The sequence below is a fragment of the Pseudomyrmex gracilis genome, unplaced genomic scaffold, assembly GCF_002006095.1.
Source record: "Pseudomyrmex gracilis isolate BER0280 unplaced genomic scaffold, ASM200609v1 scaffold_65, whole genome shotgun sequence".
NCBI classification, from domain to species: domain Eukaryota; kingdom Metazoa; phylum Arthropoda; class Insecta; order Hymenoptera; family Formicidae; genus Pseudomyrmex; species Pseudomyrmex gracilis.
Genome location: NW_018020649.1, coordinates 615,276 through 636,759, shown reverse-complemented (window position 1 = coordinate 636,759; position 21,484 = coordinate 615,276). Strand labels below are relative to the sequence as shown.

The window sequence follows — 21,484 nt, the reverse complement described above, 5'->3', positions numbered from 1 at the left end:
GATATTGCACCGAGACATATCGGACAGATTTCAATTTTCCGATAATTCTTTGAGCGAAAGAACGGAATTGTGTGTACATATATATATATACATATGTATATATATATATATATATATGTGTGTGTGTATATATATTATAACGTGCGACATTTTTCAATAATACAGATTTTGTTGCTCATCGCGTTGCGTGAACACAGAAGATTATCTTTTATAGGACGTATTTATTAATAATTAACTATCACTCTTTAAGTAAGTTAATTAAAAAAAGTACTGTACAAGAAAATAGAAGCATACACTTTGCATGCTTCATTGCTTCACGTAACGAAATTTAATGTTATCCTTTTCTCGAGTTTGGGAGGTGCAAGAAGGTGATCCCGCACAATGTGATCGATCTCGTCTAAGGCCAGCTGAGCGTGAAGCCGTAGTACAGGATCGTCATCGTTGTTGCGCAGATGTTTGAGTCCACGATACAAGTCACACAAGTCGCTACTGAGAGTGCTCAAAGTGTCACGACCGAGACCGCGAAACAGAAGTGTGGCAACTAACACGGCGGCACGTCGACATTCGGGCGCTTTGTCGTGTCTTACCACACACGCGATAACGTAAAGAATCTGAAAATGTTATAAATCAATTAAATTAATTAAGTTAAAAAAAAAAAAAAAAAAAAAAGATTTTACTCTATTTTCCCACGAGTGTTGTATATACGTACCTCGACGAGAATGTTTCCCAATCGGAAGTTCAATATCTTGCAGAGCTCTCCTAAGCAAGAAAGACTGGAGGCTCGTACCAATGGATCCGCGTCGCGAATCGCGCATAGAAAGCCATTAACCAACTCGTTTTTGTGAACCACGCTCATCTCACCTGAAAAAAAAAAAAACATTGATTACTGTTGATTTTTGCTCAAGCAATTCATAAACCGCTAGTTGTAGGCACATATGTTGAATGAGCGCATTTTGGTATTTATTATTCATTGTTTTTCTGCAAATCAAAATCTACAACAAATTTTTAATCTGTATATATAGGAGAATAATAATAAAAAAAAAAAAGGATTTTTACGTACCTAAAGCTCTTGTTGTTTTAACCAATATTTCACCGATTTTTATCCTGGTCTCGACTGTTATTTCTGCTCCCGCAACACGATTGGGCATGTTGACGTATTCGTGCATCAGTGTCTCTATGATCTCTTTCGGAAATGCGGTTGCTAACGCGCACAATCCGTTTATAGACGCCAGATACACGAATGAATCCTCGTCCTTCAAATTCTCCTGCAATTAGTCGGGTTAATAAATAAGATAAAAATTACAAAGAGCGCGTTAGCAAACAATTTGAATATTACCAACCTGAAACAAACGCAAAACTATCGCTTTGCGCGCACAAGCACATGGATCTTTAGTCTCAATCAGTTTTGTAAGCGTTATCAGACCGTGCGCCCGAACAGGTAGCATTGGGTCCGCGAGATCTTTCATGGCTTCGTCAAACTTGTTTGATGTCGACGGACTTATCGACAAATCCTCATAGTGTTTCTTTCCAAAATTAACTCGGGGTTCTTCATTTGTAGAACCATGCGTCACAATGCAGGCTGTAACTTCATCGATCAGTGATTTAAGCTGCGTCGGCATATTCGAATTCTTGCGATGATCTTTCAAAAACGTGCTGAAATCTTTGAAATGATCGATCTTGAGCGTCGCTCTTCTCTCGACCAGAATCATTTTTATCAGCATCAAACTGATATATAATAATTCACATTCATTTTCTTCCGTTTTATTTGAACAGTTCTTTGTCCATGTATCAAACAAGGATTTGATGAATGACAGCAGCGGCTTGGGATCTGCAACTTGAGCGTCTTGAACGGTGCTTGTACTGGCTAGCTGTGACAGAAGCTTGCAGGCCGTTAATTGCATCGTGATATTTTTTATTTTATCGTCTTCTGTCTCTAACACATTTTGTCCTGTATCGGAACTCAATTTATTCACATTTGACAGAAATTTCAACATATAACAAAACAAACTGGGTGACAAATTTTTAGCGATCGATACGAGATCGAACACGGTATCGGCTAATTCTTCGTATTCTAAATTTTCTTCCGTTCCAGTGATCTCGAGACCACCGCTCGAGCCAAACTGTGATGTCACATAATTGCCGAATTCACCGGATGTATTGTGTCCCAGAAAAGCTGAATAAAGCGTTTCTCGTGTTGTTTCATCTTCGAGAAGTTTTAACAACAATCGTCGTAAATTTGTTTTCAATATGCAAGCGCTTTCTCGGACTTTATTGTATAAGCAGAACAATGGTGTGGCAATGTGTAAAATGACTTTGCAATGCAGACGATTGGAATCTTCTGTTAGAAAACATTTTGCTAAACTGTCTATACATTGCTCTACTTCTTTTTCAGATTTCATACCACATGATTGATTTGCGATTAAAGGAGCACAAATAACGTCTATTATACGCTTTTGACAAATATTCGGATTGTAATCAAACAGAGCTTTGATACAAGAGTTTGATATTGTCGATCCATGTTTTATCTTATTCGAAGAGAGTAAACTTATAATCTGAAAACAAAGAAGACAAACATTATATTAAACTATGTTACAGATTTATTTTCATATTTTATATAAATTTTATTGCTTTTTGTGTGTGTGTATTATATGTATAATATAACGGCATACAATACCTGCGGACATACAGCTTTATAATATTCGTCGGCATTGCTTCCATGTGGAGCTGCTATCAATTTAGAAATTATATCAAGTTTCTTCCAGTCTACACCAAAATCTAAACCATCTTTACAAATTGCTGCGATTAGTGATAACACACCATTGGATTGCACAAGCATTTGTATTAAATAATTTTGAGTTTCTCTACGCAACCACTTTGGTGTGTTTTGTATTCCAAGAATTATCATTAATTCACGAAAACATACATACTGCGGACAGATGTTTATCAATGAAATAAATTTAGTGTGAAATTCTTTCTGACGATTCTGAAATCTTTGATATTCTTCTATTGTCATACGAAAGCCCTGCTTATCTATATTAGAAGGTTCAATTTCATTTGATGGTTTAGTCAAAGGAGCATGAGACAATTGTAATAGAGCAGCCATCAAAGGACCGATTTGAGAAAGTACAGCTGGTTGTAAATTTACATTGTGAAAAAAATCCAAGAGTGCATTTGTTGAAAAACACAATCGTTCATATTTCTGAAATATAAACAAAAAACTAATTGTATGTATTTTTTCTACAATATCCAGTTTACAACATGAAGATTGAGAAAATATATAAACAGCTTTACCTCCAAACAACCCGAATTATCTTCTTGAGAAATTTCCACAGCTTTAGGACATAACTTAGCCATGCCTATACCAACTCCAGGAAGTAAACAAGGTATAATTCCTATTGATGCTATTAATTCTATTCCAACTTTTATAGAATGGAATTGTTTCACACTAAATACTGCCTCACTACCTAATTCTGTACTTTTTTCTTTGATGCTTTGAATCACATCAGTTATTTTTTGTAGATATTGATCTCTGTAACCAATAAACATAAATAAATTGTAAAATACTATTTCTATACTATGTACTTGTAAAGTTTTGTACAGTTTTATTACTATGTTGTAATCACATATGAAAACTTTACCTAATGTGGAAATTTTCAATAGATTCCTCTACTTCATTCGACATTATTTTCTGCAATATTTACTTCAATCGGAGACAAAAAACTGAAAGAGAAGACTTACACGAACGATTTGTCAGTACGTACGTTAAGCCCGTTCTACATTGATCGCAAGCGCAAACGCAAAGAATAGATCTCGTAAAATTGACCAATCACGCTCGTCAATTGGCAGATTTGATCAATACGATTAGTCAATTCTACGAGACCTGTTCCTTGCGTTTGCGCTTGCGATCAATGTAGAACAGGCTTTATGTTCAAAAGTGGACATGGTTCTATTCCGCGATATGTCTACAATGTGCGGTTCTATTCCATGCTACGTGCACAAGTCCAAGTCGAGTTGAAAAGATCGAACAGCCAACCAGCACCGAAAGCACCGAGGTGGTGGGTGTACGCACACAAACGAAAAACCGTCGTCCACTGGTTTTTCTCTTACTTCACACGAGTCAAGGCACCGTAACACATCTCATCTGAGTACGCGAGAATTTTTCACATTGTACGCCACGTGAGGAAAAAACTATGGACAAACCAGTTGTGTTGGCGCGTGTAATTAAAGTCCTGGGCCGTACTGGCTCGCAAGGACAGTGCACTCAGGTGAAGGTAGAATTCTTGGGCGAGCAAAATCGGCAGATCATCAGGAACGTAAAGGGACCGGTGCGGGAAGGCGATCTGCTAACACTATTGGAGTCCGAACGTGAAGCAAGAAGGCTTCGATAATGCTTCAACATGGACTTTGTTATTGAAATTGAACAATGGTCGGGTACCCTAAAACTTCCATATATTTCTTGTGACCCAGGCGTTCCACGCATGATGGTTTGTGATAACATCGATTATAGATGATTGCAGATGACGAACAGTCCACGTGTCCTCTGAAGATAACATTGTCGGAACAAGATCCAAGTTTTGCATTTAGAAACATTCCTGTCAGAGCAGAATTCTACAATTTGCAATAAATTACAACTTGCAATCACAAATCTCACAGTGTTATTATTGCGTTTCCTCAATCACATAGTCTTAGGTCAACAATAATTTTACTATGATTGCGATTGTCAACCATCTCTTATGTAGAACGCCATCAAGAGAATTAATCATTTCTTGGGATCTTCAAGTTTAACGAGATCTTCTTTCAAGTCTAACGTGGATCAATTTCATGAGAACAGTTCTTATTAGCATTATCGTGTAATGTCACAGGAAGAAAACTTAATATATATAATATTATAACATTTATTTATATAAAGAATCGAAAACCAATAGTTTATAAAACCCTTTTATACATAAATCATTAATATATAATACATTGTACATACATATAGTACAAAAAAGATTATTTTTAATATGTTAAGCGCGAAGCCGATTTTGCTGTGCTTTTCGTCCTTAAACTTAAGTAAAATTACAACATTTTTATTTATTTGAACCTTTATACTGGTGATTCCACGGACCGATGCTGCCCAAACGAAAAGTTCACTGTCAATCCCTAGGGACTGACGCCGCCTAAACGGAAAATTCACCGTCAGTCCATATATTGTGTGTGTGTGTTGTATTTCATCATTTATATTTGTATTTTATATATTTTTTATGTGATATATACTTTTTTGTCTGGGCTAGTAGATTGGATGGTAAATATTTAATTTGATTCTTTTTCTTCACAACTGTCTTTATGTCTTTTTGAAGCATCTAATATCATTTCCTGACTGATAATCCATAATTGTCCAGCAAGATTGGAATCCAATGCAGGATTTGATGGCTGACAACGACAACAATTGTTGAAATAACCACCCGTCATACCCTCCAGTTCTGTCGCTGTAGCGCAGAATACTTGTGTGCTTGCTGCTTGTTGCTGCGATACATTTTTTATTAATTAATACAATTAATTATTTAATTCAGAAATTAAAAAAAAAAAAAGTATAGATTTTTTCAATACTATTTTTTTAAATAAATTCATATATGTATATTTGTGCTACAAGATAAATCTAACTTAATTAAACACTTTGCTTTATGTTCTTTCATGAATTTAATATTTTTTAATGTTTTAAAACTTTTATATCATTAATAATATTTTAAACTTATAAGAGAATGTAATTCGTACCAGTGATTTTGTGAACGGTCGTACTAAGGTGAATAGCAATCGATATAGCCACCAGTGACGGGCTATGGACGAAGACACTAGATTACCAGGATGGCAAGCAAAGACGCTCACATTTGGCCATTGCCGCGCTAGTTCTTGCGCAAATAAAATATTACAGAGCTTTGAGTTGTTATATGCTCCCAATGCCCAGTATCTGTACGGCGGTGGAGATAAGACTGATTGATGAAGATCTTCTGGAGTTGAAATAGTTGAAAATCTACATTGTATAAAACGTTTGGTTACAGAGATTATGCTTAAATTTGTGCTTAATTTCTATTAAAACAAAATATCTAATGATAAAATACCGATGCCCTTCACTGGAAACTACTACAATTCTAGGATTACTAGAATTGTGTATAACATGCTCTAGTAACATCGTCAAATAAAACTGTGCCAAATGGTTGACTTGAAATGTCATTTCATAATCATCCTTCGTGAGCTGATAAGGAGATCCAAGCACGCCGGCATTCAATATGAGAATATGAAGAGCTCTGAGAAAAATTTTGTTATATAACATTCAAAGTAGAAACATTTCTGCAATTATATGCAATCGCTTCTAATCATGTAAAATATACAAAGCGTAAAATTACTGAAACTTCTGCTTAAACTCATTAGCGGCCTCTCGTACGCTGTCCAGCGACGTTAAATCCAATTTCAAAACTGAACAATTTGCAGTCTCCTTTTCTTGCTGAATACGTTTTACAGCTTCATTTGCCTTTTCCAAGTCTCTACAAGCTAATATTACATTACAACCGTGAAAAGCTAACGATCTAGCAGTCTCAAAACCTGCAGAAAGATTTTAATCGATTAATTAAATATGTTTCTTATGTGACAAACATTTGTGTATTAAATAATCCTGACTTACCGATTCCTGTATTGGCTCCTGTAATAAGGGCGATTTTTGAGCGTAAATCTCGGCCATGAAGCACAGCCAAGGCTGTGCTACTTCCATCAAATCTCTGTCGTACTGGTTGTGACATTTCTCTATATTCCGTGGCAAATGCCAAACGTGGATCGGTATAGGTTGTTGTGTGATTGGTATGGTCAACAAACAGAACTTTACCGTCGTCCAATATACACCTTTCCCAACCAGATGGCAATTCTGAAATAAGTTTGGATCTAAATTTAAGATATTTTTCTACATTATACATATATATATATACATTTACTTATTAATATCAATATTTATAATATATATTTAACTAGTATTAATATTCGTTATTATATAAAGTTCGTTACAAAAAAAAAAAATGATTTCATCACGTACCTCCGTCGACGATCTTCTTACGACCGGTTCTAGGATGAGTCCATTGAGTGCCTTTCGTATAATGACTACGCAAAAATTGGAATGAATGTCGTAACAAAGTGATATAAACACAGATCATTAACATATATTTTTTGGTATAAGAAAAAAAAGAAGTACGCGTACTTCCTGTTTTTCTCACACCAAAGCATTTCAAACGTACTACTCACTTCACATAATAAACGTTTCCGTCTAACGTCGCTCTTTCTTCCCAACACGGCGGTAGTTCATCCTCGCTGTCGGAATCATTTAAAACAGTCATCATTATCAAAATTTAAAATTCTTCTTTTCCCAGAGCAAAAGCTATTGAAAAAACCGCGGTTATTCCGATTGCGATTAAAAATCGTTTTACGTTAATTCCAAGATTTCGCGAAACCGACTAATTTGCGCATTGACGAAACCGGCCAATCAACCAATAGAATTGATTAATTCCACAAGATCACTAGTTTTTTGCCTTTGCGACTAACGTAGACCTTTATGTATTTTTTTCTATTTATTTTGTGTCAAAATCTCGCACATTTAACTATCTCATACTTATCTCAGTATCTCATTATATTAAGATCAGGAAGCGGAAAGTGTAGCAATGTGTAGTAAAAAGGAGTAAACTGGAGTAGAACTGATTATTGCATTGTAGCGCGAGTTCTATTGGGGTTAGGTTAGGTTGGGAAACGCTCAGATGGATCTTTAAAATTACGTGTCTGAATACACAAAATTTATTGTTGAAGATTTTTTTTTTAATATCGATATGGCTGGGAAACAAGGAAAAGATTTAGCGTTATCCATATTGCGTGTGTTACCGAGAGTGACATTAGGGAATATCCGGGATAATCCTGGTGCATACAAGAAATCTGTAAGATATTTTAGAACGAAAAATAAGATATATTGTGTTTCTCCTAAAAAACCCAAGACTCTTAAAAAAATCCATACACAATTTTTTTATATTTTTACTGAAATATTGGTTTGACAGTGCTGTGGTTTTCTGTTGATAATTTGTATTTTTTGTCACACTTCTGCACAGAAACGTGGAAGAGGTCAACACGGTGGTAACAAACATGGTTGTGGCAACAAAGGTTCCAAACAAAGACAGAATTACATGCGTCTGGGTTACGAGACCGGAAACACTCCTTTCTACATAAGATTCGGTTTAGAACCTTATTACAAGGGCCATCAGTAAGCTTCAGAAAATTTCACGGTGTAAGATTGTAAGATATATGCCCAAAATGCTGATAAATAAATATTTCTGCATGTTACAGTTTGAGACGAGAATATCCGCCGCTTTCTCTAAAGAACTTGCAAATGTTTATCGACACAAATCGGCTAGATATCTCTAAGCCAATCGATCTTATATCATTAATTAATACCGGCTTGTATGATATCAATCTGAAACACAAACACGCAGGTGTTCATTTAACAGATGAGGTAATTTGATATTTCATTTAAATTATACTTTTCTTTTATTGCGTATGTTTTTTTTATGAGTTATTATTAAATTAAAAGAAATTCTCTCTGTTTTTTTCTTTGTTTTAAGGGTGCGGAATGTTTTAAAGCTAAGGTAAATATAGAAGTGCAGTGGGCCAGCGAACCTGTAATCGCGGCGATTGAGAGAAATGGTGGTGTGATTACGAATGCGTACTACGATATGATCAGTCTTGAAGCCATCACTAATGTAGAACAGTTTTTCAGCAGAGGTACTTCGAAAAGAATAGTTTTTTTTTTTTTTTTTTTTTTTTTAATGTTTTAGACAATTATTGTACAGAGTAATTGCTTCTGCTATTTTACTTGTTTATAATTAACTCTATGTAACGTTTTATAGGCGAACCGATACCGCGCAGATTTTTACCACCGACGGATTGCCTGAAGTTCTATTCCAGTGCTGCCACAAGAGGATACCTGGCCGATCCTGAAAAGATTTCACAGGAGAGACTGGTGCTGGCGCAAAAATACGGCTACGAATTGCCGAAAATCGAAGACGATCCCGATTGCGAGATGCTCCGCGAGCGCAAAGATCCGCGACAATTGTTCTACGGTCTTGAACCAGGCTGGGTGGTTAGTCTCAGAGATAAACTGATATTCAAACCCAAAGCACAATATTTGAAAGACTACTACGCAAGTTGAAGAGAATTATATAAGGATGTTGACAAGATATATAATTGTATTAAAAAATGATGTATATGTAACACGTAATAAAAATATAGTATCTGTGTCACACGATATTTCATATTTTATCGCTATTGAAATTTAAGTTGAAAAAATGCTTAAGCCCGTTGCACAATGGACGGAATAGCGATAGCGATAGAAATAACACAGTTTTAGACACAGAATTCCAACTCGTCGGAAATTTTATCGCTATTGGTTATTCTGATTTTCTGATCTGCATTGATACATGTGTATTTTTGTATGTTAGATTCCGCTGTTCCTACGGAATAGCGATAGCGATAGAAATAACAAAAGTTTTAAAGAGTTTATATTTAAAAATAAAGGTAGGAACAGCAGAATCTAACATACAAAACTACACATGTATCAATGCAGATCAGAAAATCGGAATAAGTAATAGCGATAAAATTTCCGACGAGTTGAAATTCTGTGTTAAAAACTGTGTTATTTCTATCGCTATCGCTATTCCGTCCATTGTGTAAGGGGCTTTAAAGAGTTTATATTTATAAATAACGGTAGGAACAGCGGAATCTAACATACAAAAAATACACATGTATCAATGCAGATCAGAAAATCAGAATAAGCAATAGCGATAAAATTTCCAACGAGTTGGAATTCTGTGTCTATTGCTTATCGCTATCACTATTCCCTCGCATTGTGCAAGAGGCTTTACAAAATTTTGTATTTTGTTGATATTCAGCTTTTTATTAAATTTTACGCGGGTTGCGAGTTGGATGGGAGATCGATGTAGGGTCGCGCTTAGCGACCAATCGAAACTATGCGAGACTATCGATTCCGCAGGGTTAGGTCGGTCACACCCGCTCATTTACAGCTCGCGCCCTCGCGCGCTCGCAATCGATATTCTCATTTCTGTCAAATGGATGATAATGGCAGCGACGATGGTTGATACGATGTTGCAGAGCAATGGGTTTCAGGCGAAAAAGAAAGAAGATGTCGACAATAAGGACAACTTGTGGTACGTGTTGTGTGGTTCGCGAATTATCGGTCATATATCGAAACGCGGTTGTTCTCGTTTCATATTTCGCAAAATGGAAATACTCTCCGTTACTCGGCATGACGCATCGCACACTCCGCGTGAGAAAAATTTCATGCGTTCGCATTTAACCGTTTCTCAACCGATGTTACCGTATGCTTCGCAGGTCGTCTATTCTGGCGGAAGTGCAGAACAGCGGCAACAACAAGCTGCCGTCGAACAAAAATGTCCTCGTTCTAGGTAAAGACAAATTCGAATCCGAAATCGGATTTTCCCGTGTGGGCTGATGTAGCACGCATAATAAGTACTGCCTTACTGTTGCTTGACGCGTATGTGTCATTCGTCAGAAAAAAAGTGACACAGTGCTATTTGTCACCTGTTCGTTTTAAAAAATTCTTCACATGATTTCTTTCATTGTTTTTTTTGGCACGCTTATAACGCTTTTATCATAGCCTGCTAAAAGGTTAGATCAACAAGATTTATCGGTTGCTTACATCTGATATGATTGGCATGTGATATGTTTGAAGCATATTATATGAACAGATGTTTTATTCTTTTTGTAAATTAAACACTTTTAAATATTCTTTTAAATATTCATAGATTTATACTAATTTTGAATTGATTGAAAACTAATTTTTTTATTGATTATACACAGATATAAATGTGTAATATATGTCGTATGTTTTTAGGTGACAATGAAAGTGGAAAAACTACACTTATAGCTAAACTACAAGGTGTAGAGGATCCAAAGAAAGGATCTGGGTTAGAATTTGCATACATCGATGTGAGAGATGATTATAGAGACGGTGTGAAAATTTATATAAGCAACATCTTTTTTAAGTGACTTAAAATTTGTGATTATTTTAACATATAATTTTCCTTTTAGATCATACAAGGCTATCTGTGTGGGTTTTGGATGGAGATCCAGGTCACGCAAATCTATTGAGATTTGCGCTGAACAAAGAGAGGTTTCCACACACACTTGTTATGTTGGTCGCTGCCATGACCACACCATGGGCCATTCTTGATCAGCTTCAATCATGGGCAGCATTATTAGGCGATCATATTGACAAATTACCCTTAGATAATGATACTAGGCAACGATGCAGACAGCTTAGTAAGTGGAATCAATTGTAATATTTTGTGTGTATATGTATGTAAAATACATAATGCATAAATTGTTTAAGTGCTATAGACACAATTGTCATTCACTTTACTATTATTGTAAGTTTACTCTTATTACAACTTAGCAAAACTTTGATCTTATATGAATTTATTGAGAAAGCAATATGGTACGTATAATTTTGTCTAGATATTAAGAAATGGCAAGACTACACAGAACCGGGAGACGAGCTGGATCCTGGAAGTCCTCTACGACGTACCAGTCGTAATCTGGACGATGATACCGCTGAAGGCTTACCTTTGCCAGAAGGAGTACTTACAACCAATCTGGGTTTAGATGTTGTCGTAGTTATAACAAAAACCGATTACATGTCCACCCTTGAGAAGGAACAGGATTACAAGTGAGTACATATATTGTTTTTTTGAGTGATGGAAAATTAACGGTGATGCAAAAATTATTAGCAGGTATTAATATCTCTCGATTCTTGTTGTTTAGAGACGAGCATTTCGACTTTATGCAACAGTGGATCAGGCGGTTTTGCTTGCAGTATGGCGCAGGGCTCTTCTATACATCGGCGAAGGAGGACAAAAACTGTGATTTGCTTTATAAATATCTTACGCATAGAATTTATTCTTTACCATTCAGAACTCCGGCTTTGGTTGTTGAAAAGGACGCAGTACTTATGTGAGAACATTTTAACGATTTGCGACTTACTTCCGTGTTGCACGTACGGGATTAACACTGATGTATTGTTTACAGTCCTGCTGGTTGGGATAACATGAAGAAAATTAGCATTTTATATGAAAATTTGCAATCCATGAAGGCAAATGATTACTATCGAGATGTTATCGCACAGCCAGCAACAAATCGGAAGGTAAGCTTTCGTATCATCATTTTATGTATCCGCAAAACTTGCGCATCTATCAATTTTCTCTGCAACAAAATACAAAAATGTGCATTATAATTATAAATATTTCAATTATTTACATCTCATTGATTTAGTGCGTTGCTAGAGAAATGGAGGTTCAAGCGGAAGAGGAGCAAGCCTTTCTCGCGCGACAGCAGGCCGTTCTGTCGGGCATGAAAGATCCCACTCGGTCTCCGACGACTCGGAACCAGGCAAGCCCCGGACCAGTTATACAGGTTATACCATTTACAAATAGAGCATGCTCTTCATGTTGCGTGTTAAATCGAAGGATCACATCGTTCATCGTCTTTCTCATCGCAGTCATGAGTCGTGCGAGTGATCCATTAATTTCCATCGAGACGTCCATTACGAAATCCACTAGTATCGTATCTCGAATTATGTTTGTGTCGATTGTTTCGTTCATTACACAATTCTAAATTTTATTTTCATATCATAGTTTTCATTTTAGCCGTTTGTCAATTCATTTAACGTTAAAATTAAATGTAGCCTCGTCCTTTCTTATGAGCTTATACGCTTTTCAGAAAACCTATTGCTTAATGTATACCCAATTCATTTAATGGAATGGTAACATTGCAATTAACGACAGTAACATCGTATCGATGTTAAATTATTTGTTTTGTTTACGCAGTAATTTGATCCTTGTGTCTCCTTAATGAAGGATAACGAATATTTTTGTATAAGAACTCCTGTGATAGTTTGCAGTAAAAATGTGTCATTGTTTAACAGCCCACACAATTTTAATTCCAGCTATCATCTCGTGTTGGTTATTGCAGTTAACATTTGAAAGCATGTTCTAATCTATGTGGTATGATCTGTCAATTATGAGTAGTAAACTTTTCTTCTCCGTGAATGGGCGGATATTAACGATTGTACGAATAGGTTGCGTCGCCGAATAAGAAGTTGGATCCGAAAGGTACCGGTGCAACGCCATCCGGAGAAGGTGTTTTAGCTAATTTCTTCAATTCTCTCCTCAACAAAAAGGTTGGAATGCAGCCAGGTTCGCCGGGAACACCGGGTAGCGTGACCTATGGTACACCGGGAACGAGTCCTATGAAAGTCGGTACGTAATAAATTTCTCTTGTCTTCGATAGAAATTATATTCTGATAAAAATTATGTCTCTCTGCATATTGCAGAAACGAGTACACCGGTGGACAAAGCGACAATGTGTAACGATGCGGCTGCAGAATTGGATCGTCTCACTCGGACCAAGAAATTGTCTCCTCCCAATTTGAACTCGTCGTCTGAATGTTAAAAAGCGATTCTTCTTCACGACCCATCGATACAAAGATTAAGATGATACAACAAATGACAGAAAGCTTTATTATCATTAGATAAGGTTAAAACGCGAGATTGGATTGTTCTATGTGATTTTTGTTGTAATAAGGTTGTTTATAGAGTCACGATGACTGAAATGTAGCATTAAGATGGGTCACGAAAAGATAGAATCTAGTTTCTATCAACAACAGTCTGATCAAAGAAGAGGAGGGGAAGATCTAAAAACAAAAACACATATAGTCTGTTATACAACTCTGCGATAGCTTCGCGGATTAAATATCACAATGCAGAAAAAATATTTAGGAAGCTATTAAATTAATGTAATTACAAATATTTAATATAATATTATTGGAATAATATGCTTACGCACATACCCCAGGATGGTAATTAGTAAATTATTTAGCAATCACTTGTGTGTGTGTGTACACATGAGAAAACAGAAGCATGTTTTTCTATGTTCACGCAACAATGCACATTCTTCTTTGTCTCTTTTTTGTAGCGTTTTTTTTGCATCCGATCATTCTTTCGCGAAGTAGTAAAATAGCCACGCATTCGGTCTAATTTTTTTTTGTCTACAACATAAGTGCTGCTAATGTTGCAAACACGTTGTGCGAATGCGTGAGAATAATCTTTTATACCAAGTGTTTATAAAATAATAGAATGCAAGAATTTGTTTAAAAAAAAAACGACAATAGAATCTTCGGATTTTTAGAAATAATTAATATGTTCAGTGAGTGTCGGACTTATATTTTTGATGACTCTCCGTTTACGCCGGTTTATATGCGTTCTCGTGCGCGCGCACAATGGTGAGATTTTAATGATTTTTGCTTGTGCGTCTTATTATATTTAAGTAAGACTGCACTTGGGTAAATATCAAGAGAAGAAAATGTAGTGTTTTAAAGTGCGCTACAAAGTAAATGTAATATTTTGTTGGTATTGAAATATTCTACGATAATATTGCACATGTAATAGCGAAAATTATCAAAACGGCCTGAATGGAAAGTCTAGCGCACGTATGCGATCTATATGCAACACTGAACGTGTTAATGTTACGAGATTGGGAATGGATGTTCATATCGCACGTGTAAAATCGATATTTTCTTTTAAAAAACTGCAAATATAAACAGAAACCTGTATATTTCATTATCAACATAAATGTGGGTCTATGTATATAAAAATGCAACTTTTCGGAAAAAATAAATAAATAATTTTTCGTATATTCCCTCTTTTTTTTTATCTCAATCACTTTTTACACCCGATAATAATTTTCAATGCAGTTTTTTACGCATGACATTCACACAGTAAGAGAATTTGTATTAGGAAGAGTTTAAATTTCTTTATTTATGGAACAGAATACATTGAAATAATGATACAATATGTATATTTCGTCGTTTGAAACACATTTATACCACAATTCAGATTGTCACATTTGTGTCAATGTTATTTAATTTGCGTATTACACATAATATATGTCCACTGATATATTCAAAATTAAGAGAAACAAATCAATGATATATAAAGTCAATAAAAATACTGTCGAAAAAAAACAGGAATGATTTGCAAATATAAATCTATATATCCATTTATTTTATGTCCTTTGTTTATCTTTTTGCTTTTTTTTTTATAGTTTTTGTTCAGAATAGTTTTTATTTTAATATTCCAAAAACTACAATATCATACAAATATATTTTATCTATGTGAAGTCTGGAAATTCACATAAAAAGATAAAAACTAAGTGTTCAATTTGTGTTTTTATAATAAATAATATACGGAAGAACTTCCTACGTCTTATTATACATTTTTTCTCAATTACATGCAGAAAGATAATAATTGCAGAAATTATTTTATAATGATATACGAGAATACCAATCTCCAGACTAGGCGTGCACAAGCGATTTTCTCAATCAACAAGATCAAATATTGTACAGTTTGCAAACATTGTTTTAAATTTTATAACAAAATTGAGTACTTTTTATACAAATTTTTGTAAACTTTGTAAGATGAGAGATCTCATATATAATATAAACGCAAAAGTGAAAGAATTTTTTTTCAATTTAAACACGATACTCACTCAGCGAATACTAAACAAACAGAAAATGCAAACATTGGATTGATTAATTGGCCGAATTGATAAATGCGATTGAAAAATATTATTGTTTATTTGGTGTTTGTTAAGTGAGCACTGTCCGGGAAACAAGTCCTCTTCATATAATGAACAATTTCTATTTACTTACGTATGTAATTACATAGAATGTATGTAATTATATACAATTATATATGAAATTATCTCATAATCTCATTTACAATTATATTATAATTATTTATAATCAGATATCGAACTTATATGCAGGATTTTTTTTCCCGAACAACTTTTAATCGCCACCGTCAATAATCACTCGCGATTGTAAAGATTTTGCGACGACAGAAAATCGCAAATGTGCGCCTGATCTTGATGATAAATATACAATAAATAATTATAATAACAATTGAAACGTTTTGAATACTACTAATGATGACTCTAACATATATCAAGATCAATGTTCCTTAATGTAAATGATTTTTGACCATAATCATTTACGAATGATAAATAAAAATTCTGTAGAAAATCTCACTGAACTATACTTACAAATTAATACTAAAATATGTATAATATATATGTGTATATATATATATGTAAATTTTATATAATTCTAATATATACTTATACTAATATAGACTTATATATAATTACCATTTATGTATAATTATAAGGTAGTCAATATTATGTCAAACGCAACTTATTATATATCTATATATATGTACACACACATACATATATATACATATATATGTGTATGTGTGTGTGTGTATACACATATAGACGCAAAATAGAACAAACGTGTTTTGAAAGTGTTGCCATGAAAAAAAATAAAAAACACGCATGAAACTTTCAAACGGATTACGATGTTTGTTTTTATCACGTTTTTACTCTGCGGTTCGGTTTTGCTATATGTATATATAAAAACGCAACATACATATGACCTACGTTAACATATATATGACCTACGTTATATTGTTCAGACGAGTTTTTTTCCTCTATCATAGAAGTACGTATGTTGAAGAAAACCTGTGCGTGTCATGTTTATCGCGGTCAGTTTTAACAATGAGCTTTTTTACTTACTCACCTTATTTGCAAGTCCGAAATTTCATTTGTTTTTGTTGGAAGATATATTCGTCAATTACAATGTTAAAGCGCACTGTTCGTTTTCATGCTGTTATACGCAATTATGCTTTGTGTGATTATACTGAATATTTAATAATTAATTTTTTGTTGTTTGAAACAAACATTGCGTAAGAAAGCGACAATTGTTTTTTTCTTGGCAAACAATTATTGCGAACAATTGTGGATTATAGTTCGCATGATTATTTTCAATTATACGGCGCGCTTATGCGGTCGGTTTAAATAGTTTCTCTAATTTTAATAGAGCAGTATGCGCTTGTCCACTGCCTTGCGACATATCGGACACTCCGACATCCGGTCGCCGCACATTTGGCAAGTACCGTGTCCGCACAGGAAGATCATGTTTTTCAAACGATCCAGACATACGGGACACATAGTCTGTGAAACAAAAGAATTTGACTCTCACACAAATTATTTCTGAATTATATCATTCGCTCTCAAATCATTTTTAGAATCACATAACTTTTTGTATCATCAAACTTTCAGAATACTCAAACTAAGTGGAAAATTTTTTTTTCCATTATTTAATTGTGCATTTTTATAAAGATAAATGAAAATTATTAAAAATGTCCAACTATTAATTCCATACATATTAGATATATTTAATTAAACTTAAGTGAAGTAAATTTTCGCGTAATTTAACTCCGCAGATCTTTCTTGGCGCTGACAAAACATGACACGAAAATTGAATAACAAGCTAAAGCCGCGGTGTTCACTGCGAAAGAGAGCTTAGAATTCCGTTCGAGAAAACGTATTTCTCGGTTCTCTAAGAATGAAAGGTAATTGCACAACGCGCGACTTCTTTCTTCGACACAAACGAAATTATTCGTCTCATTAAAGCGGCGCATAACGAAGCGAGACGCAAAAAAAGACACGTACCTGTTCCTTGATGTCCTGCAATTGCTGCTGCAGTTTTTGTATATCGCTGTGTGTATCTCGACTGCCGTTGTTCATTAGTAGAGCTTCTCCTGTTCCGGTGTTGTTCGAGGGCGCCAGTTCTTCCTCAGAATCCGCCTTGACTTCGGATATCGTTCCTTCGGGAAGTAAGTTAGTTTAAAAAAAAAGTTGTGACCAATTTCTCAACAACGACCAGTTGATCACACAATTTTTTTTTTTATATATTATTTATATATTTTATATATTAATTATTAATATCGAGATAAATTGCCTAGAAACAAGTCAATTAATTAATTATGTTCCGACACTGTGTACCTGAGGCATTGCATCCTTTTACATAATTGACGTCACTACTGCCGCCGTAGCAAACAGAGAGCGGTACCATGTGCTGTATTTGCGCCCGGCATTGCACGCACTTCTTCATAAGGGCCGCGCAGCTCTCACAGGCGCATGTGTGTCCGCACGGACGGAATAGCACGCCCGCTTTACGATCCGAACACACAACGCATTCTTCGATCTGGGAACAAACAAACGTTATTGCTTGAAGGCGTGGATAGAGCAACGTCTAGAATTTCACGTCTAAGGAGTCTATTACGGAGCGGAACAAACATACGCAGTTACGCAGCTATCAGCCTATGTAGCTTAATAGCGCGACGCGTAAAACGAGATCGATAAACGACCCGAAAATTTTATCGCTAATAGTGTGTCGATTACCAAATTACCTTCACCCGCGTAAGAACATTTTCACGACAAATGAGACATTTTTTTACTCTTGGCGCGCAAGCGTTGCAACAAGCCACGTGTCCGCAAGGACCGAAAAGCACCTCCCGTTTACCATCGGAGCACACGAGACACTCATCGCACAGCACAATTTCCCCTGACGGAGTGGTGGTCTCGATGTCGTGTCTGCAAAAGCAATATTATCAGAACAGAAATGCGAAATTTATGTATGTGTGTGTGTGTGTGTGTATACATATATTGTTTTGACACAGAGCACAAGAGGATCAGGAAGTACATGTACTTCTTCCTTTTCCCGTATACTAACGACTCTTTGTCCTTGTGACAGGTGGTGAGAGTCTTGCAGAGATTTGGATCAGGACAGAGATCCAATGGCGTCTGGCCCTTCTTGTTCTTTAATTCCAAATCCGCGCCGTGTGCCGCCAGGAAACAGGCAATAAAGGAACTACTCTTCTTGTCCTGACCCTGGGTGCCTAGGCCCATTAACAACCGTCCGACGTCTTGCACATCCTGCAGTTGCCGGAGTTGCGACAACGTATGATGTCGAAGGGCTTCGTGCAAGGGCGTGTCCCCGTCCTTGTCGGCGACGTTCAGATTCGCGCCTTCGCGAACCAACAACTGTGCGATCGGATTACAGTATTGCAAATTTTAAATATAGGTATCTTCTCTTCTTTCCGCGACAAAAAAGAACGCGGAATGATTCCAATATTATTTTGTTATTAGATGTAAGAAAATGTTTTTTTTTTTTTTTTTTTTATTGTCAGATGTTTGTTAGAAATTTGTGATAAATTCCTGAATCACGATTTTAATTATTGCTCATCGTGTGATTTCTTGATATTTTATGCAAAAAACACGTACCCGAACTATTTGCGTGTGTTGACGCTCAACCGCTAGATGCAGAGCGGTCTGCAAGTTCACGTTCTGCAAGTCCAGATCGGCCTTTCCGGCGCGTGCCAGTTGTTCGGCGACTTCCACATGATTGTTGAGAGCTGCCAGGTGAAGGGCCGTGTAACCGTCGTCCTTCTTCTCGTCAACGATCCAAGGTCGCGGCAATTTGGAGAGCAGCACTCTCATCGCGCTGAAACCGAAAGATTGAGACGGAAAAATTATAAAAGCGAACAACAATTCAACATTTTCAGAATAAATTAAATTATTCTCGTCACGCAAATTATTTTCTCGTTACTCTGCAACGTGTTGCTTTTATTATTAATTTCCGTGTTTTTTTCAAAACCATATACGGTCAAATCGATAACTTCTCGAAAACTTTTGTAAGACAAAAATTTTATTCACTTCCTTCCGCTCCGCGGAAAGGAAAAAAGCGCTTCGATAAGTCGAAACCTCTACAACTCAAAGATTTTAGCTGTTCTCTTGAAATTCGAGTTCGACTGTAATATTAAACATTGAAAAAAAAACGTCTTTATTTCATACATCGCAATGTTTACTTTTTATTTTTAATAAATTATATTATCAAAAAATATTATTTTAATTTTACTAATTATTATATTATTTTAGTTTCAATCGCCTTATTTTATTTCTTAATCACCCGTTTCTGTTGTTATTTCAAGTTAATTACACTCGCGGACGTTTCGTCCTTCGCCGTAGAGTAGATTTTGTGTGTTTCGCGAAGCAAATATTGCAACAATATTAGAACAAATTTATCTTTTGCCTACGTATTATATATTCTGGAAATTCGAGAGACACCATGTGTCGAATTTCCTTGTTAGATTTTGCTTCCGTGTATCTCGCGCGTATTTCTAATTATCCGATACAGGGACCTCATGGTGAGAGAGACGAGGACAGCTGTTTCTCGACGGGGTCTTCGCCGAGGGGAACTCTTCGAGGCGGTAGCCACTGCTGGGGCATGACAGACACGCATGTGTTTCGTCACATATGTGACGCCTCGTGCATATGTTTCGAGATAACTCGCTAAAACACTAAAAGGGGACACCACGTCCCCTCCCCCGCATCATCTTTTAGAGAAATTATGCCATGATATCTTCGCGGAATCCAGTCCTATAATTTGCGAACATTTCGGTTAATTAGACGCATCATTTTTTTGGTTCAAATTATTTGCGTTCGTACAATAGAATAGTGCACAATAATGATTAGTTTACCAACGTTTCCTCTCGTGATTTTTAATCTTTAATAAAATTTCTTTTTTTTTTATACCAAAACAATAAAAGTTTAAACAAAGTAAATGATATAATTATATAACTTTAAGTTATATCGCATATAAATTTTTGTTTCGATATAAAGAATAAAAAAAAAAAAAGGTCTGTGCGTGTGCTTAAATAAATTGCACTTAGCACAAACAACAATTTTATCATCTGATAACTAAACAATCTCTCTGTGAGAGACTGCTGTTTGTATTATCGAGCGTAATAATGTATGCATGCGGCGTCACGATGGGAGGGAAGTAAACGATGTTTGCGTTAAATTCGTAGCGATGTTACCGGTGGTTGTCTCCCGCGACCGTTTCGCGCGGGAGGCTATCAAATTTTTACGACGCGTAAGCGGCGTCGTTTTTCATTAACGCGGTTCTAAAAGGAACACGCGTTTTGCATTCAAGCGCGATCCGCGCGCGCGGTAGTTCAAGCACAGCGCAATCGCGCGCATCGCGCGCATCGAGGCCGATTCTCTCCTTGTCATGAATATGCAAATGATCGCGAATGTTACCGTTACCGCGTTAATAACTATAAATCGATTACTTTGCCAATTATGTCGGGGATACGTAACTCGACAAACGCGGGGCGATTTTATTGCGCGTCATTAACCGGTCCCGCGATTTTATTCCGCTCCCGTTGTTGCGCGCTATAACGTTTTATATTCTCTTTCGCTCTTAATTCTCTCAGAATGTCAAAATAATTGCGATCAAAACGATCGGAATAACACAGCGATTGTAAGTCCGCTTCATTCTGACGAGAGTACACCGAAGGGAGTAAAAAAAAAAAAAGAAAAAAAAAACTACGCTCTCTGTTACATATGTTTTCGAATGACATCCGCGTGTTACATTTGATTACAAATAAATGAGAACTTGCGTGAGAGATTGTTAAAA

The 21,484-nt window shown here is 35.8% G+C and overlaps 6 protein-coding genes across 7 annotated transcripts in view; 3 read left to right on the top strand and 3 right to left on the bottom strand.

The window, feature by feature from the left end:
• Positions 1-298: 298 nt before the first annotated feature.
• On the bottom strand, positions 299-3,788 carry LOC109854441 (transport and Golgi organization protein 6 homolog). Its single transcript, XM_020427528.1, has 7 exons — positions 3,639-3,788; positions 3,292-3,529; positions 2,675-3,199; positions 1,341-2,552; positions 1,061-1,265; positions 710-861; positions 299-611 (listed from the first exon to the last, which is right to left on the bottom strand). Exons 1-7 carry the CDS (start codon positions 3,680-3,682, stop codon positions 315-317), a joined length of 2,673 nt encoding a protein of 890 aa, XP_020283117.1. The 5' UTR covers positions 3,683-3,788; the 3' UTR covers positions 299-314.
• Positions 3,789-3,972: 184 nt separating this feature from the next.
• LOC109854445 (40S ribosomal protein S28) lies at positions 3,973-4,645 on the top strand. Its single transcript, XM_020427533.1, has 2 exons — positions 3,973-4,426; positions 4,508-4,645. The coding sequence occupies exon 1, from the start codon at positions 4,191-4,193 to the stop codon at positions 4,386-4,388; it is 198 nt and encodes a 65-aa protein (XP_020283122.1). The 5' UTR covers positions 3,973-4,190; the 3' UTR covers positions 4,389-4,426; positions 4,508-4,645.
• Positions 4,646-4,879: 234 nt separating this feature from the next.
• LOC109854443 (WW domain-containing oxidoreductase) lies at positions 4,880-7,378 on the bottom strand. Its single transcript, XM_020427531.1, has 8 exons — positions 7,270-7,378; positions 7,064-7,128; positions 6,662-6,898; positions 6,387-6,582; positions 6,102-6,287; positions 5,758-6,013; positions 5,260-5,508; positions 4,880-5,162 (listed from the first exon to the last, which is right to left on the bottom strand). The coding sequence occupies exons 1-7, from the start codon at positions 7,362-7,364 to the stop codon at positions 5,296-5,298; spliced, it is 1,248 nt and encodes a 415-aa protein (XP_020283120.1). The 5' UTR covers positions 7,365-7,378; the 3' UTR covers positions 4,880-5,162; positions 5,260-5,295.
• A 448-nt stretch (positions 7,379-7,826) lies between these two features.
• On the top strand, positions 7,827-9,310 carry LOC109854444 (39S ribosomal protein L15, mitochondrial). Its single transcript, XM_020427532.1, has 5 exons — positions 7,827-7,949; positions 8,118-8,269; positions 8,353-8,518; positions 8,628-8,787; positions 8,913-9,310. The coding sequence occupies exons 1-5, from the start codon at positions 7,845-7,847 to the stop codon at positions 9,212-9,214; spliced, it is 885 nt and encodes a 294-aa protein (XP_020283121.1). The 5' UTR covers positions 7,827-7,844; the 3' UTR covers positions 9,215-9,310.
• Positions 9,311-10,089: 779 nt separating this feature from the next.
• Positions 10,090-14,791, top strand: LOC109854431 (cytoplasmic dynein 1 light intermediate chain 1). 2 transcript variants are annotated; one of them, XM_020427510.1, is made up of 10 exons: positions 10,090-10,229; positions 10,414-10,487; positions 10,937-11,053; positions 11,134-11,364; positions 11,560-11,770; positions 11,866-12,054; positions 12,130-12,244; positions 12,373-12,489; positions 13,178-13,358; positions 13,433-14,791. In XM_020427510.1, the coding sequence occupies exons 1-10, from the start codon at positions 10,135-10,137 to the stop codon at positions 13,549-13,551; spliced, it is 1,449 nt and encodes a 482-aa protein (XP_020283099.1). In that variant the 5' UTR covers positions 10,090-10,134; the 3' UTR covers positions 13,552-14,791. The 2 variants fall into 2 exon arrangements, with proteins under 2 accessions (XP_020283099.1, XP_020283098.1); XM_020427509.1 differs by having other exon boundaries at positions 12,373-12,513.
• Positions 14,792-15,216: 425 nt separating this feature from the next.
• Positions 15,217-21,484, bottom strand: part of LOC109854418 (E3 ubiquitin-protein ligase MIB1) — a 353,567-nt gene continuing 347,299 nt past the window's right edge. The window contains exons 10-15 of the mRNA XM_020427486.1: positions 19,288-19,507; positions 18,737-19,047; positions 18,414-18,597; positions 18,007-18,208; positions 17,674-17,828; positions 15,217-17,172 (exon numbers count right to left, since the gene is read on the bottom strand). Coding sequence (XP_020283075.1) covers positions 17,032-17,172; positions 17,674-17,828; positions 18,007-18,208; positions 18,414-18,597; positions 18,737-19,047; positions 19,288-19,507 — 1,213 coding nt within the window. The 3' untranslated portion in view covers positions 15,217-17,031. The remainder of the gene's footprint in view (positions 17,173-17,673; positions 17,829-18,006; positions 18,209-18,413; positions 18,598-18,736; positions 19,048-19,287; positions 19,508-21,484) is intronic.

Excerpts from the sequence above, each read along its gene's own strand:
- LOC109854441 (XM_020427528.1), bottom strand. The coding sequence starts at position 3,682 with ATGTCGAATGAAGTAGAGGAATCTATTGAAAATTTCCACATTAG. Across the intron at positions 3,530-3,638 it reads ATTGAAAATTTCCACATTAG|AGATCAATATCTACAAAAAA; the intron begins GTAAAGTTTTCA and ends TATTGGTTACAG. Across the intron at positions 2,553-2,674 it reads ATAAAGCTGTATGTCCGCAG|ATTATAAGTTTACTCTCTTC; the intron begins GTATTGTATGCC and ends CTTTGTTTTCAG.
- LOC109854445 (XM_020427533.1), top strand. The coding sequence starts at position 4,191 with ATGGACAAACCAGTTGTGTTGGCGCGTGTAATTAAAGTCCTGGGCCGT.
- LOC109854431 (XM_020427509.1), top strand. The coding sequence starts at position 10,135 with ATGATAATGGCAGCGACGATGGTTGATACGATGTTGCAGAGCAATGGG. Across the intron at positions 11,771-11,865 it reads GAGAAGGAACAGGATTACAA|AGACGAGCATTTCGACTTTA; the intron begins GTGAGTACATAT and ends CTTGTTGTTTAG. Across the intron at positions 12,055-12,129 it reads GAAAAGGACGCAGTACTTAT|TCCTGCTGGTTGGGATAACA; the intron begins GTGAGAACATTT and ends TATTGTTTACAG.
- LOC109854444 (XM_020427532.1), top strand. The coding sequence starts at position 7,845 with ATGGCTGGGAAACAAGGAAAAGATTTAGCGTTATCCATATTGCGTGTG. Across the intron at positions 8,270-8,352 it reads CCTTATTACAAGGGCCATCA|TTTGAGACGAGAATATCCGC; the intron begins GTAAGCTTCAGA and ends TGCATGTTACAG. Across the intron at positions 8,788-8,912 it reads AGAACAGTTTTTCAGCAGAG|GCGAACCGATACCGCGCAGA; the intron begins GTACTTCGAAAA and ends AACGTTTTATAG.
- LOC109854443 (XM_020427531.1), bottom strand. The coding sequence starts at position 7,364 with ATGATGACTGTTTTAAATGATTCCGACAGCGAGGATGAACTACCGCCG. Across the intron at positions 6,288-6,386 it reads GAGTTTAAGCAGAAGTTTCA|AGCTCTTCATATTCTCATAT; the intron begins GTAATTTTACGC and ends AATTTTTCTCAG. Across the intron at positions 6,014-6,101 it reads GTTTCCAGTGAAGGGCATCG|ATTTTCAACTATTTCAACTC; the intron begins GTATTTTATCAT and ends TATACAATGTAG.